The 17,065-nt window shown below is 41.9% G+C and overlaps 1 protein-coding gene across 2 annotated transcripts in view; it reads left to right on the top strand.

The window, feature by feature from the left end:
• Positions 1–4,741, top strand: part of Neto2 (neuropilin and tolloid like 2) — a 64,447-nt gene extending 59,706 nt beyond the window's left edge. For both annotated transcript variants that reach the window (XM_028893991.2, XM_028893990.2), the window contains exon 9: positions 258–4,741. In XM_028893991.2, the coding sequence (XP_028749824.1) occupies positions 258–838 (581 nt within the window). In that variant the 3' untranslated portion in view covers positions 839–4,741. The remainder of the gene's footprint in view (positions 1–257) is intronic.
• The last annotated feature ends 12,324 nt before the right edge of the window (positions 4,742–17,065 follow it).

Raw genomic sequence — 17,065 nt, 5'->3', positions numbered from 1 at the left:
AGATTATAGGTAATTGTGAACCTTTTGAGTAAGGAACAAGCACTTTAGTTTTTCTGTTTCTAGCTAGCTATATCATGATTTGTTACTTGACTCAAAAATCATAATAGTATTTTCTATTGGTTTTAAAAACCAATTCTTCAGTTGCATTATCTCTGATATATTTGAACCAAATATCCTGTTTTACCTAAAAATATCTAGTCAATCTGTGCTGGAACTTATTAATGAATTGTGAAAACCTCAACATTTCTTTGTTACAGAGAAGAAGAAAGCTGGACTATTTGAACAGATCACTAAAACTCATGGGACAATTATTGGCATTACATCAGGGATTGTCTTGGTTCTTCTCATTATTTCTATTTTAGTACAAGTGAAACAGCCCCGGAAAAAGGTTATGGCTTGCAAAACTGCATTTAATAAAACTGGGTTCCAAGAAGTATTTGATCCTCCTCATTATGAACTATTTTCACTAAGAGAGAAAGAGATTTCTGCAGACCTGGCAGACTTGTCAGAAGAACTTGACAACTACCAGAAGATGCGGCGCTCCTCCACGGCCTCCCGGTGCATTCATGACCACCACTGTGGATCTCAAGCATCCAGTGTCAAACAAAGCAGGACCAACCTCAGTTCCATGGAACTTCCCTTCCGAAATGATTTTGCACAACCGCAGCCCATGAAAACATTTAATAGCACCTTCAAAAAAAGCAGCTACACTTTCAAACAAGCGCATGAGTGCCCAGAACAGGCTCTAGAGGACAGAGTGATGGAAGAGATCCCCTGTGAGATTTATGTCAGAGGGCGGGATGATTCTGCCCAAGCATCCATATCCATTGACTTCTAATTGTCAACTAAAGGCATTAATTATTAAGTATGTGTATGCAGCCTACACCAACACTCATTCTGTCTCAGCAGCCAATCTTGTTCTGTCAAATTAGAAAGACCTTCATAATTTATCATAATGCTGATGATTTTATTATCTCAGGCAATCTATATATGTGAAACCAACCAAGGAACTTAATGTATTCAGTGGAAAAAGTCATCATCTGTTGCTTGGCATCTTATCTACAAAATACCAACAGTTCAATAGCAGTTGAGAAGTGAGTGGTCATGTTGAGCCAGGCTCAGCAGCCTGGAAGTATTGATATCAGGATACTGTTCTTATTCACACAGCCCCATCAGTTTGATCCCACAGTAAATTTAAAAGAAGATTTTTTTCATATTCCTTTTGTCTTTCTTTTCTCTAATATATTTTATTTGCCTATAGTTTTACCATTTTTATTTCCTTCATTAAGGGGATAATGTGTTGCTTAATTCAGCATGGGCATGTATTTGCTCTTATGTGTAGAATATGGCTACTGCTGTGATGAATGGCAGTTTAAGACACAGTCATATTTCATTTCTCCCTGAATCACTCCTATACTATTGTCTTTAATAACTGCATCTTTAGTCCTGTTTTTCTGGGGGAAGTAATAGATGACATGATTTATCACCTTTAAATCATGCTTCGTCTTAGTTATACTAGAAAAGTAATAATCCTGGGGTATATTATTACCAGTTAGTCAGGAGTGGAAATTTGAGAAAGATTAAAAACGTGTAGCAACCTCTGCAGTTGTTGGGTCTCATTCAGTGACAGCCATTCATCCCAGTAATCAGGATCCTAGAACTCTCTTGTGGGCAGGCCTTTAATTATGGCTCCATGCAGAGCTTCTTGTCAGATCTATGTTCCCTATCATCTTTCAGAAAGATTTATTTGTTCTCTTGGTATTGGTTTGTCTTTGACACATGGTAACCATGGTTAGTGGAAACTTAAATTCTCTAAGAAACTATGTGAGCCTTTACATAGCTTCTGCTTGGAAAAGTGCATTTTTCTAGCCATTATCATCAAGAATAGCAGCTTCAGCTTTTTTTAAAAGCACTTTTGACCTTATGTTTTGTAAATTATATAAAACAATAATTTATAAACATGATATCAAAACTCATTGTGTTTTTTTAGACTTTTGATATTATTTGATACTGTACAAACTTTATTAAACCGAGATTTAAGACATACAAGACAGATTTCTTTGAATGTTCACACATCAGAGGCTTTGTGTAGAAATACGCTGTGATGGGACTGTACTATAGACTATTATAAAGACCTTGGTCATGGTGATGTGTACATAAGCTTTTTATTTCTTTTGCTGCTGTATTTAGTTGCTGATAAGTTTTTCACTATGTGGTATTTATTGTTCCAAATCACAACAGAAATCTTATATTAAAGTATACATTGTTGCATAATCCTTCAATTATATTATTTATATCAGGAATACTTTGGATAAGATGGAATGGGGAAGAATCCATATATTTAATTATAAATAATATGAATAATTTCATTTTAAAGAGGTAAATTCTCGTTTTCTGTATCGAACTAAATTTTCAATGAAATGAAAAGTTCAGGTTTCACTAGATTTTATTAATTCTTTTAAGTACTACATAAATCTGATCTCTGAGATTGCTGAAAACTGTGACCTTCAATGTGATGTACTTTCTGCCCAAAGTGTTCTCTGTATGACACTTTTATTTTTAAAAAGGAAATGATATCAAGAAGATAGGAAAACTTGCACTTAGCATAATCATTATTTAACTTTTTGAAGTCAGTAAACATTCCTGCTTCTTAAAAATAGATCTTGGAAAAGTAAAAGGAATTTCAAAACGTAGTAATCACTGAGCTAACTATCCAGAGAAAGATTAGATAACTATGTTCTTTCGTTAACTATTAAGTAGGCATTTTATTAGGTGACTTAGGTGAGTAAATGTCCCAAGAGCATAGTAAATACTTAAATTGACTACTGTGATCTCATGAAGTTCTTTCTCATGAAAGAAAAATTAACATATTTCCTGTGTAAAATTATATCCATTGTAAAAATAGTTGTCATACTCATCCATAATTTTTAGATTATAGAGCTTATAGTATGATTTTGTACATCATTATCACTTGTAGTTATATTTTTATTTTTAACACTGTATCCTATTTGAAAGGAATTTGAAAAGACTTATAAAACACAGGTGTTTGTAGAAAACACTAGACTTTACAACATTGTAGGTTTGCATGATCTCATGCAACTCAGCAAGAGAAGCTTGGATGGTCATTTGATTCTAAGTTCTCTGACCACTAACCTGAAAGTTGTTCCTTTTCACAGTAGAAAACACTTATATTCAGAGGCTAAAGTGAAAGCCATAAATTTAATAATGACAGACATGAAATTTAGCTATCTTATGTGAGTTATTACACCCTACAGAGTACCCAGTGTTAAACAAGCTCTCTGATAAACAATGTAAAAGAGGAAGGTGGTAAAACTCTGCAGTGCCAGAGAATGCTACAGACCAGCTGTGTGATGTCAGCATTGCTATCTTCCATCCCAAGCTTAGCGTAGCTGTCAGCCCCAGTGGCCACAGATACAACCTACTTATTCACTATCTCAAAGACACAGGAAGAAACTGTGCTATTCCTTTTGCAGAGGAGGGATATTCAATATAAATATTTCACAAAAACCAAAGGATATTCACGTTTCACATCACAGAGCTCTTAACTGGTTCCCAGTTGTGTTTTGTGTAGTCACTAAGCATTGAGGAGCCGCAGTCTGCACCAAATGCTTCTGCGGTTCTGTTACTACCTAATGAGGGTGCTTGCTTGTTTCCAGAGCATGTCAGCTGCTGAGAGAAGATGAGAAAAGCCTGGTTGTCATTCCAGTAATAATACAGTCAGAGATTGTATAATAATAATTACAGTCAGAGATTACACTTCATTGCGAAATGATGTCTGCTGTATGTCCATGTTTCTTTATGCAAATACTAAAAGAAATATGCCTGATTCACATTGACTATGGACAGAAGGAACTTTAGGTTTTGCTCTTTTTAAAGATCCCAGAGAGATGATCTAGTCTAGTTTTGTAATGAGAAGACTAAACTCTAAAGAGGAAGTAGCACCCCATGTCTCTGAACTCCTAGCCCAGTGTTCATCCTTGGCTTCTTGTTCCCTACCTGCTTAGCTTTTAAAAGCCACACAGTCTTAAACATCAGCCTAGATGTTCCATGCAGAGCTTGTTAGTTGTTCTTACCTAAAATGTAATGCTATAATTTTGTTTACATTATGGTTTCCACCCCTCCCTTTTTAATTTATATAACACTGCTATCCTACCGCTTTTTGTTACCAGGCTTTGTTGGCACCTGCAAAATATGTAATTACTGTGCATTCTTAATAAACAGTGCTGGTTAGCAGCACACAGGGTGATGCCAGAGAGAAAGCGTCTTTGCTTTCACTTTTATAATGTTTTTTTAAGTTAAAAGAAACGATGTACATTACAGAAATTATAAATATTGGGGTACCATATCTTGAGTTTTGAGAATTATTTGAGTCTGAACCACAATAAGAAAACAAGCTGACCTGGGATGTCTTTTTAGCTTCCTGCACCATCAATTACCTGTTTTATATACCTCTACTAGTTATATGCTCTTCTTTACTAAGCTTTTTAATATACTTTTGATTATATTTCTGAGAGTGGTTTACTGGCTTAAAAAGCCCAGCAAGCTAATGATGAGGGTGCACGTATAGTGAGTACTACCTAAACTTGTTTTTTTAAGCAGTAGATTTTTATTAGAGGTCAACTTCCAAATCATGTAAGAATTCTCATGTGCTTAATCCAGATTTGGCACTTTAAAAGTATTTAACCCTTGAACTACAAATAAAAACTCCTGTTTTGATTTTCTTGCTTGCCTCAATTTCTAAAGTGTATAAATATAGAACATTTAGGTTCCTTTGGGCATCAGCATTTACATGCCCTTCCTAGAACAGAGTAGACATGTCCTATTTTTACTACTTCCCAGATAAAATAGTCATAGTTGAGATTTATTTGTTAAGGTAACTTTGGATGATTATTAAATTTAAGAATCATTTTTTACTGTCAAATTAAGAGAAGATGGGCTTAAAAAAATAAAGTTACAGGATGGGGAGCTGAAGAGATAGCTTAGCAGTAAAGAACACTTACTATACTTCCAGAAGATCAAAGTTCAATTCCCAGCACCTACATGGCAGCTCACAACCACTGTTACTCCAGTTCCAGGGACTCTAGCTCCCTCTTCTGGCCTATGTGGGTTCCAGGCATGCATGCTGTACACAGACATACAGGCAAAACACTCATATACATAAAATAAAATTTGTAACTAATAGCTCTCTAATTGGACTTCAGGCCCACTCAGCAAGAGGGAAACCATGCCTGGTTCTGGAAACCTAGCCAACTACCCAGGGCTAGTGAAGGCGTGGACCTTGGAGGAGAACCTACAACTGCCCATTTACTGAACCAACACAATCTCTAATTACACTCTAAATATTTATTCTTATACCCACAGATAAGTGTAGTTCCCGCTCCTCATCAAGAAAATTTCTCTTTACAATAGGAGACAATTACAGAAGCCACAACTGGTCAAATTACAGAGTTGTGGAAGCCAATCCCAACTGATACATCTATAACACAACTCCTGTACCTAAGGCTTAGAAATCTGTTTGAGAGAGGGTGGAAAATTATAAGAGCCAGATACCAAGAGTTTGCTGTGAGACTGTGTCTCCTTGAAATGTCTGAAAAGCTATATCCAGGAAGTCTCACTGACATACTAATAAACATGGCCTGACAAGGATGACATCAGTAGACATACTTGCATGGAAGGGGAAGCTCATGAGACTTCAGCTATAGGCAAAGAACCACGGGCAGCTAATGAATGCTGAGAACTGGAGAAATAGTTTTCCCCAGGGAAGAGCACAGCAATTGGTTGGTTATCCAGTATGGCGTGGTCAGCCCTGAAAGCAAACATCCAAGTAACATTATACAGATTGAGCAAGTTATATTTATATATTTAGGGAGATAGGGAGGTAAGTAAGTCAAGACAGACAGACAGACAGATAAACTTAGGGAGATAAACAACACACATAACTGTTAAAGAAAAGGGGGTTGTGAATTTAAATGAGAGCAAGAGGGGGTACATGGGAGGGGTTGGATGGAGGAAAGGAAAGGGGGGATGATATAATTAAAATATCAAAAAAGTAAAATATAAAATTAAAACTAAAAAATTTTAAAGATTCTCTGAATCTTTAAAAAAAAAAAGTTACAGACTTGAGGGCTGGCTCAGCAGTGCAGGTAAGAGCTCTTGCTGCTCTTCTAAAGAACTTAAGTTTGGTTCTCTGCCACATGTAACTCCAGCATCGCGAGATCTGATGCTGTCTTCTGGCCTTTGAGGGCACCCACACATGTGGTATACCTTTATAAATAGACATAAATAAAAATAAAAGTGAATCTGTGTATATGTCTATATATCACATGTGTGCAGTCATTTCAAAGAATCTCTTAACAGAACTAACTTTCAACAAGGCAGAGTGTGCAAATCATGAGTTACCATAGTAAAAATTATAAGTGAACTCAACAGTGCTTTATTTCTGAAAGTTCTGAGTTCATGGTCAGCTTTAATATCATTCTGAAAGTTACTCCTGTTCTTCTGCAGGAGCGTCATTGGAGCTGACATTTCTCTCTTCCACACATCATACCAAATTCAGGCAAGCTTCTGAGGGTACGGTTTCCCCCTTCTTAATTTTTTAAAGCTGTTCCTTAAGTTTCATAGTATTTTTTCATGACTCCGATTCTTCTCAGGAGTTTGCATTCATAGTCCCATAGTTGGAAATCAAGGACATAGTTCCTCTCTCTTGTTGCTTATTTTTTTTTTTTTTTTTTTGGTTTTTCTTGTTGCTTATTTTATTCTACCTTACCCTGGGTTTCTTTTTACCCAATATTTCTAATTCTACTCTTTTTTTTTTTTTTTTTTTTTTTTTTTTTTTTTTTTTTTTTTTTTTTTTTTTTTTTTTTTTGGTTTTTCGAGACAGGGTTTCTCTGTGTAGCTTTGCGCTTTCCTGGAGCTCACTTGGTAGCCCAGGCTGGCCTCGAACTCACAGAGATCCGCCTGCTCTGCTCCCGAGTGCTGGGATTAAAGGCGTGCGCCACCACTGCCCGGCTCTAATTCTACTCTTATTCCTAAATTTCTTCTTACACTATATTCCTCCTATAGTCTACCTTACATTTTCTTCTTAATTTTTAGAGATAGAAATTAAGAGAGAAAAAAAAAAGAAATCTAGATAGAAATATATACTGTAAACCGGGCGGTGGTGGCGCACGCCTTTAATCCCAGCACTCGGGAGGCAGAGCCAGGCGGATCTCTGTGAGTTCGAGGCCAGCCTGGGCTACCAAGTGAGTTCCAGGAGAGGCGCAAAGCTACACAGAGAAACCCTGTCTCGAAAAAAAAAAGAAAGAAAAGAAAGAAATATATGCTGCAGCCTCACTCACTTTTAACTTTGGCATTCTGCCACCTAACTTTCACTCCCGAGAATAAAGCACCATCGCCTTCATTTTTAATTCCTTATCAGGCATGCCTCCTTAAACCAGAGACACCCCCTGACACTCCCTTTGCCAAGTCCCTGGTCCCTGTTCCTGGCACCATCTGTAGGAGCCCAGCTGGGAGACTGGCTACCACATTTTACCCCAGGGTTCTCTTGAGGAGAAAGGGATAAGAGATTTAGATAGAAGGATAGAGGGGAGAAAAACAGAAACACAGGATAGCCTGGGGGGGCCCTAGATCCTTATCCACCAGCCCCTTCTGTCTCTTCTAAAGGGCTATTTGTAAGAATGCCAAGGGGTGGAGCAAAAACCTCCCCCATCTCAGCCAAGTGTAGACCCTTCCAGTCACCTAGGAACCATGCACATGGTCAAACAATCCTCTAATGCTGCTCTAATGCCGGGTAAAGCAAGCTCAGATCTCACTAGGAAACCTTTGTGGGCCTCCACAGTGTTCTTATCTTCTAACATTTGTCATCCTCTGTCTACCGCATCCGATGCTATTGGTCCTCTCAGCCAGCAAGTCTATCATTGAAATTTTTCTTTTTTCATTTTTGAGACTGGATGCTGATTGCTGGAAGGAATTTTCATCAGAAATCTAAGTATTGAACCATGCTTTCTATTCATATCTTCTATTCTTCATCAATAACATTGTGGTGTTGTGTTAAGTGGTTTTTCAGAGAACGATTATCACATTTTGAAAAAGAAAGAGGAGGAGAGTTCTTGGCCCCTGGAGTTGGCACTCTGTTATATGCACACCTCATAAGATAATTAGCTCTGAACATAAGAGTCAACTGGCTCAGCTCTGAAACCAACGCCTTTTAAATTCAGCTAAGGAATTCCTTAGTCATTAGCTTTCAATGTACAAAAACACTTGGAGTTAGAAACTTCCAAGATGAGACAATCTTCTATGATGGCAGTGACCTGTCTGCTGGTATTCAGCGCTTCTGTAGTTTTCTGTCCTTCAGTAGGACCTAGCCACAGGTGTCCTTTCAGAGGTAAGGTGACAGGCCACCCTCCAGCTGCTTTGTGCAGCCTTACTGTTGGGCTTCCTGCTCGAGGAAAGCAGTTGCAATGGTGAGAGGCCTGTGTGATAAGTGGACATTTCTGTCCAGCAGCTAAGTGGAACTGAGGCCCTCACCGCCACACCCTGTAAAGAGTGGACTCTGGAGCCTGGCTTCGTGGCCCACCGCTTTAGCACTCAGGGAGGCAGAGGCAGGCAGATCTCTATGAGTTCTAGGCAGCCTGGTCTGTATATCGAGCTCCAGGCTAGCCAAGGCTACATAGTGAGACCCTGTCTCAAGAGCAGGAGCAGCAGCAGCAGCATCTGGAACCACGGCGTGGCTGCAGCTGATACCTTACTTGCAGGTTTGTGAGTCACCTAGGTTACTAACAAAAAAAAAGGGTATTTGCAGTTTAAAACAGCTACTAGATTTGGAAATGAATTTTTTATGCAGCCATATCTAACCAATATAAAACTAAAAAAGGAAGGCAAAGTCAAAAGAGATGATCCAGTGGTTAAGAACACTTGCTGCTCTGACTGAGAACCCAGGTTCAGTTTCTAGCACCCTGGTGGCAGCTCACAACAACCTGTAATCCAGTTCCAGAAGATCTGACACCCTCTTCTGGCCTCTGCAGGCACACGTGTGGTGCACACACATGCAAGCACATAAAATAAAAATCCTTAAGGCTGGGCGGTGGTGGCGCACACCTGTAATCCCAGCACTCGGAAGGCAGAGGCAGGTGGATCTCTGTGAGTTCGAGGCCAGCCTGGACTACCAAGTGAGTTCCAGGAAAAGGCGCAAAGCTACACAGAGAAACCCTGTTTCGAAAAACAAAAAAAAAAAAAAAATCCTTGGGGGGGGGGGATGCAGGAGAGATGGCTCAGTAGTTAAGAGCAGCTGTTGCTCTTCCAGAGGACCCAGCACACACAAATGGCTCACAACCATCTGTAACTCCTGACCCCATTTTACTTCACCCCACCCCTTTGATGTACTGGAAGTGGAACCCATGGTGGAACCATGAAATACACCACTGATCTATACCCTCAGTGCCTATCCTGATATTTTCAGTTTCTAGAAGGCAGTCAATAGCCATGTGTCCTGGTTATGGTTTCTATTGCTGTGATGAAACACCATGACCAAAAGCCAGTTGGGGAGGAAAGGGTTTGTTTGGCTTACACTTCCACATTATAGTTCATCATGAAAGGGAGATCAGGACAAGAACATGGGCAGGAATCTGGAGGCAAAAGCTAATGCAGAGGCCATGGAAGAATGCTGCTTACTGGCTTGCTCCTGGCTTTCTCAACAGTATCTCAGTTAGGGGTCTATCACTGTGAAGAGACACCATGACCACACAACTCTTATAAAGGAAAACATTTAATTGAGTCTGGCTTACCATTTCAGAGAGTCCATTATTGACATGGCAAGAAACATAGCAGCATTCAGGCAGACATGGTGCTGGAGAAGGAGCTGAGAATTTGACATCTTGATGCAAAGGCAATAGGAAGTAAACTGTCCTACACTGGGGGTAGCTTGAGCATATGAGACCTCAAAGCCCACCCCACAGTGACACACTTCCTCTAACAAGGCCACATCTACTCCAACAAGACCACACATCCTATTAGTGCCATTCCCAATGGGCCAAGCATTCAAACTCAATGAGTCTATGAAACCCATTCCTATGCAAACCACCACTGCCAGTTTTCTTACAGAGCCCAAAATCACCAGCCCAGGGATGGTACCACCCACAGTGGGCTGGGTCCTCACCCATCAACCACTAATTAAGAAAATGCCTACAGCCAGGTCTTAATTAAGATTCCGTCCTTTCAGATGTCTAGCTTGTGTCAAGTTGACCTAAAGCCAGCACACCATGATTGGTTTTGTGGTCTCAAACTCCCAGCAATACTACCTGGGCCTCCACTGTGCTGAAGTGGCTGTGTTCCTGAAGTCCTTCAGTTTGTCTTATACAGACCTGGAAGAAGGCCTCCTGAGTGCCCTGTAACTTTTAAATCAGAATGTGCCTCTGTTAAATCCTTCCTGTCCAGCTCTCAGAACTTCCTGTCTGGAAAATCTGCTTTGGTTTCTTTTTCTTTCACTACTCAAAAACCACACAAACCAGGTTCTCTGAAGAACAGACCAGTCATTAGAAGGAAGGAACTAACAGATTGGGCCTGTCAGCAGGAGTCTGAGGCCAGATAAGAAATTAGCTTTACCAAAAGCCACCTCTTAAAGAGTGTGCCAAAAGAATGCTTCTATTTTAAGCTCCATCCTCACCTCTTCATCCTTAGAAAAGAAATAGCTTGTGCTCTTTGCTCCCAAATTAGGTGTTTAAGTTGAAGGTTTACATAAACTAAAATTCGAGAGCACTGATTTATTGGACTGTAATTAACATTCCAAGTGTGTAAGATGGGAACTTAATCAAGACATCGCAGTAACAGCAGCAGAATTTAGTCCACTATGGAACACCAATGTGCTGCAGCCAGAAAGCACAGCTGGTTTTCTCACTTGCCCTTTCATCTTTTCCCTAAAGAGGGGGAGACTGGAACCTTCTTGCTGTCCACGGGCCTTCACCTCACAGGAGATTCCAACCAGAAGCAACTCAGCAATTTGGGCTGTGTGTTACTTAGCAAAATTATCCAGACTTGTTTAGTGCGGTGCTGAGAGTCAGGTGTGGGTCCCTAGGCATGCTAGGCAAGTGCTTAGCACTAAGCTGAGGCTTGAGGTATGCACGACTATGTTAAGCTGAGGTTAGCGGTGTGCACCGCAGTGCTGATGCAGAGGATAATGTTTAAAATATGCTTCCTGCGGGCTGTGCTGTTTTCCTAGTGACTTTGGTCAAGCATTTTTACTTTAGGAAGAAGCTTATGTACATAAGAAATACTGTGAACAAGTGGCCAAATGATAGTAGTTCTGTTCCATACCTTTTTAAATAAGAGGAGAAAATCCAGTTTTTGAAAAGTTTACTTTCTTACACTAAAAGACAGTTTCTCAAACTCATCACTGTGCCTGATGTGGTCCCAGTGATTGTTGGCAGTGAGGAGACCACTGTGTGCATTGTAAGACTGGGTAGCCTCCCTGCCTAGAAGTCAGCAGCACCTGCCCCCCAACCCCGTGCATGCCCCCAGTGGTAACCACTGAAAGTAGACAATGTCCCCTTCTGGAAGATGGGAGACAAAAATAGAGCCTAGTTGAGAAATGCTACTGCTATAGGAAGACTTGAGGATTTAAAAAAAAAAAAAGAAAAGAAAAGAAAAACACCAATGATGTTGCATTCTTTTATTTTATTAGTTCAGACATGATAAATATAAAGAGCAGTGAGCACCCCCATACACAGAACCCTGCTTTAAGAGATACTACTGGGCTAGTGAGATGGCTCAGCAGGTTTGGGAACTTGCTGCCAACCTGGCTGACCTGAGTTTGATACACAAAACCAACATGGTGGAATCCAGCTCCCACTGACCTCCACATGCATGTTGTGAGGTGTCTGCATGAAAACGCACACTCCCCGTGCACAAAAATAAATGTTTCTAAAAGAAATTAATATTGTTGTGTGGTGAGGTTCTTCTCTGCTCGTGTTTATTTGGTCCTAAATGCCTTTTATTTGGCTGTCATTTTCTTTCTCTAAACTGGAGAGGTTTTATGTATTTGTTGATTTGCACGTGTATGTGCCCAAGTGGCCGCCATGGCATCCCTGTGGAGGTCAGAGGCCACCTGTGGGAAGCAGTTCTCTCCTTTCACCACGTGGGTCCTGAGGATCAAACTCAGACTGTCAGGCTTGGTGACAGCTGCCTTCACCCACTAAGCCATCTTGCTGGCCCTCGTCGGCTTTGAGAGTCCTTTATCCTTCCCATACTTCTACTCACCTCTTTCAGCACAATCTCCTAGACCCAAGCTCTGCTTTTAGAGAATGGACTGGATAAAAGTTACCCCTGGGGCTGGAGAGATGGCTTAGCAGTTAAGAACATTGGCTGCTCTTCCAGAGGACCCAAGTTCAATTCCCAGCATCCACACAGCAGCTCACAACCATCTGTGACTCCAGACAGACAGTTCCAGGGGATACAACACTCTTACACAGACAGACATTCAGACAGAATACCAATACATGTGAAATAAAAAAGTAAAGAAAGTCTTTTTTAAAAAAATTACCCCTGAAAATAACATATAATACTCTAAAAATTCAGTCCATTGGATCTGTCTAAGGAATTCAGAGAACGAATTGGGACAGCAGGCCTCACAGAGACGGGAGACAATGATGAGACGCTGAGCATTCTTACCACCAGGTCAGAGCTTGCTACACAACACCTCTTCACAGATGACAAGTGTTGTTTCAGTGAGGTCTCACCCACCTCCTACCCGGCACAGGGCTCCAGAGCCAGTTCTCTGAGAGAGTTGCTGCATCACTTGCCTCTGAACTCCTTACCAGAGACTTGGCTTTAAGCTGTAAGTGGTGTTTACTTGGGTGAAGACTTCCTACTTTTTACTTTCACGTGTGTTTTAGAATCCTGCTCATGAAAAAATTTTAAAGACAAATTTGTTTGAATATGTTTAGTCATTTCAGTTGATAAATATAATGTATGATGGCCCTTAGTCCACTCTTGGCTTCCTAAACAAGTTTCTTCTGTCCTTAGTCTCCATATCCTAGGTCACTGACATGATGCTGATAGCTGGTTCCCTGGGCTCCTTGTCTGACCTGCCAGCCCAGGCAAACACAGGGACCAGTGTCATGACACAGAGTGGAAAGGCCAAGCCAGAGAATCAGATCCCAGTGGTCCAGGAAGCCAGAAAGCTCCTGACATCTTGCCCCATACATGAAAGGACAGGAACCCTGCAAGGGTAGTCTGCCAGGAGACTCCCATGCTGTCAGTACAGCTCCCGAAACCATTGGCATCTAGACTTCACCCACCCAATATCTGCATACCTCCCTTTGAACAATCCCGCCTTGCTTGTTACACGGGACCGTCACTCAGAAGGCCTCTCCCTCCTAGGAAAAGCTCCAGAGCACTCATGGCAGATGACAGATTCTTCCCCAGGGGCCTTAACAAACCTTCCTTTGCTCTTTCAGGTGCCTGAATTCTGGGAACTGCTGCTTCCCTTGTGTGTCTAGTTAAGCACTTAATTACATCAGTCGAGGCGATTTTGCTGCAACCAGAGAACCCTGATAACTACTGTGCTCTTTCTCTAGCTGAATAATGTCACTTTGTTCATTAGATTGTAAGCTCAATAATCATTTGTAGAGTCCTGCTGAGTCCCATTATCTGTGCCGAGCACTTCCATGCAAGAGAGAAAATCCAGGTGCAGCATCCATGTTTTCTCTCACACATCAGACCTTCCTGATGTAACTGCTGAGTGTCTGGATGACTGATGATAGGGAGGCTAGGATTGGAAGGAGTCTTCTCAGTAGCCAGCCCAGGTCTCAGGATTCAGCATTTGTCTAGGGTGCTCTGTGGCTGGAGATTTCTCCAGTCCACCGGGGCCCACAGCCACTCAGACCCAAGTAAACACACAGAGACTTATATTACTAATAAACTGTTTGGCCATGGCAAGATTCTTTCTATCTAGTCTTATATCTTAAATTAACCCATTTCTATTAATCTATAAGTTGCCATGTGGCTTGTGGCTTACCAGTACTGAGTCAGCGTCTCCTGACTCAGCCTTCCACTTCCCAGCATTCTCCTCTTTGCTTATCCCGCCTCTACTATACTTCCTGCCTGGCTACTGGCCAATCAGCGTTTTATTTATCAATCAATCAGAGCAACACATTCACAGCAAACAGAAAGACATCCCCAGCTGTGCTCTGACGGCAGCTGTCTGACACTGCCTCCCTTCCCTCATTCATCCTCTGGCTCACGGCTCAGACCTGTGCTTTAAGGTTTTTTGTTTGTTTGTTTTTGTTTTGTTTTGTTTTGGTCTTTTTTTTTTTTTTTTTTGGTTTTTGGTTTTTCGAGACAGGGTTTCTCTGTGTAGCTTTGTGCCTTTCCTGGAACTCCCTTTGGAGACCAGGCTGGCCTCGAACTCACAGAGATCCGCCTGCCTCTGCCTCCCGAGTGCTGGGATTAAAGGCGTGCACCACCACCACCACCACCACCACCACCACCACCACCACCACCACCCAGCACTCAGACCTGTGCTTTAGGTTGCTGCTCTTCTGAATTGATTCAGACTCCACTTGGACCAGAATGCTCATTCTGCCATTCATTCCACAAATATTCAGGGCTTGTTTTGTTTTGTGGCACTGGGGTCAAACCCAGGACCTTGTGAGTGCTCCACCACTGAGCTGCATCCCAAAACGTCTTTTTACCTTTCTTAATTTAGTTAGTTAATTAATTAATTTTTAATGTGTATAACTATTTTGCCTGCAGATATGTCTTTGCTCCATGATCATGACTGTTATCCTTGGAGGTCAGGAGAGGGTAATGAGTCTCCTAGAACTGTAGTTCCTGATGGCTGTGACCTGCCATGTGGAAACTGAAACATGGTCCTCTGGAAGAGCAGCCAGTGCCCTTAACTGCTGGGACATCTCTCCAGCCTGTTTTTATTTTGAGATGAGTCTCAATAAGTTACGGAGCTTGTCCTTGAACTCACTTTGTAGCTTTGGCAGGCCATGGATGTGTACTCATCTTGCCTCAGCCTCCCGAGTAGCTGGCATTAGAGTGCTGAGCCTTGATGCCCAATATATTCCACAAGTATTTACTGAGCATCACAACTGCCATGCTGTACATGTACATCGAAGATCCCATGCTGTAAAAGGTGGACTGGATCCTGTTCACATCCATTTATATGCTGTAGTAATCTGTTATTACTGTTTAAAAGAAGGAGGAGGAGGAGGAGGAGGAGGTCTGAGATAGGCTAAAAAGAAAAAAAAAGGTTTTGAAACAGTTATGTATTTTGGACTGGCCTCGAACTCTTGGACTCCTAATCCTCCTGCCTCCATCTCCAGTGTGCTGGAATTACAAATGTGTGTCACCACACCTAGTTTTAACCTTTTTATAAAGAGGTTTATTTAGATCACAGCTGCAAAGATTGGAGGCATAATCCAGATAGTCTTGGAGGACCTCATGGCAAAAGGCAGAAGCACACACAGAAGAAGAGGTCACAGCTTGGAATGAGCCAGAGAGAAACTGAGGCCAGTGCAGTCCTTGCAAAGGCACACCCCACTTACTCAACTCCCACTGTCCCCTACCCTGTGAAGAGCTTACCTCCAGCATCACACAGGACCATGCTCCCAAAGCTGGAATCTTTAGAGGACAAAAAGCACCCAAACCGCAGCAATTAAGCTTAGAGCCAGGCATGGGGGCACACACCTTTAATCCCAACACTCAGGAGGGAGAGACAGGCAGATCTCTGTGAGTTCAAGCCCTTCCTAGTCTACAAAGCCAATTCCAGCCTGGCCAGGACTATACACTTAAGACCTTATCCTAAAAATAATAGTAATAAAGTAAATATGAAGGCTGTATAGTAGTGTACACTTATAGTCCAGCACAAGACCCCCACAAGACCCAAGCCAGTCTGGGTTGTATTCCTAGATCTCAAATAAAGGGTGCTGAGGCAGAAGACAAACTGGGGTTGGAGAGATGGGTCGGTCAGTAGAGTGCTTGCCTTGCAATCACAAGGGCCTGGGTTCAGATCCTGCCTTAGGTAGGATTTCTATTGCTGTAAAGAGACATCATGACACACAAACCTTACAAAGGAAAACATTTAACTGGGGATAGCTTAGAGTTCAGAGGTTTAGTTCATTATGGTCATGTTGGGAAGCAGGGTGGCATGCAGGAAAAACGTAGTGCTGGAGGAGCTGAGAGTTCTACATCTGGATTCACCAGAAGCAGGAAGAGATAGTGATACCGGGCCTGGCTTGGGCTTCTGAAACCTCAGACCCCCAGTGGCACGCTTCCTCCATCAAGGCCACACCTCCTAATAGTGCCACTCCCTCTGAGCTTATGGGGCCATTTTCATTCAAACCACCATATCTCCAGAACCCAATAAAAACCGGTAGCACATACCTGTGACACCAGTGATGGTTGAGAGGAGAGGCTGTTGGCCAGCTAGCCTACCCTACATGACTAAGTTCTGGGACATCTTGAAAACCCTGTGTCAACAGGTGGAAAGCACCACCACTGTCCTCTGGTACATACATATGTACACACACACACACACACACACACACACACACACACACACACACCTATACCCTCAAGTTGTCATGCACATGAAAAATGGAAATTGATAAAAAAAAAAAAATTGATAACCACTGAGGCATGTGGTTGGACCCTCCCCTCAGCCTAGTGCTAGCGATCTCCTTAAGCAGGTTAGTTTGGAGGACACACATTTGGCTCCAAGTTAAATGCATGGAGCACACAGGGCTTGGACATACCCAAGTAACTGTCCTAGGCTTTGGACTGCATGGACTTCTGCATGAGACCCCAGCACAGGCTTAGCAGGTCCCATCCTTACTGTGTGAAGCAGACACACCCAGGTTTGCCATCCAGAGTGTCCCAAGCCAGCTAAAGAGATTTGGGGATCAGCTGTTCACCAAGAGCAGCCCATAGACAGCAGCAGCTGGCAGAGAAATTGTCACCCCAGCACCTTGCCGAACGAGCATAAGGAGACAGGTGATTACTCACAGGCCTCATCCATGACAGGTGTTCTTAACTGAGTGGGCCA

Source organism: Peromyscus leucopus, chromosome 5, assembly GCF_004664715.2.
Source record: "Peromyscus leucopus breed LL Stock chromosome 5, UCI_PerLeu_2.1, whole genome shotgun sequence".
Classification (NCBI taxonomy): domain Eukaryota; kingdom Metazoa; phylum Chordata; class Mammalia; order Rodentia; family Cricetidae; genus Peromyscus; species Peromyscus leucopus.
Note: the sequence above shows the minus strand (reverse complement) of the source record. Positions and strands in the feature narration are given on the sequence as shown.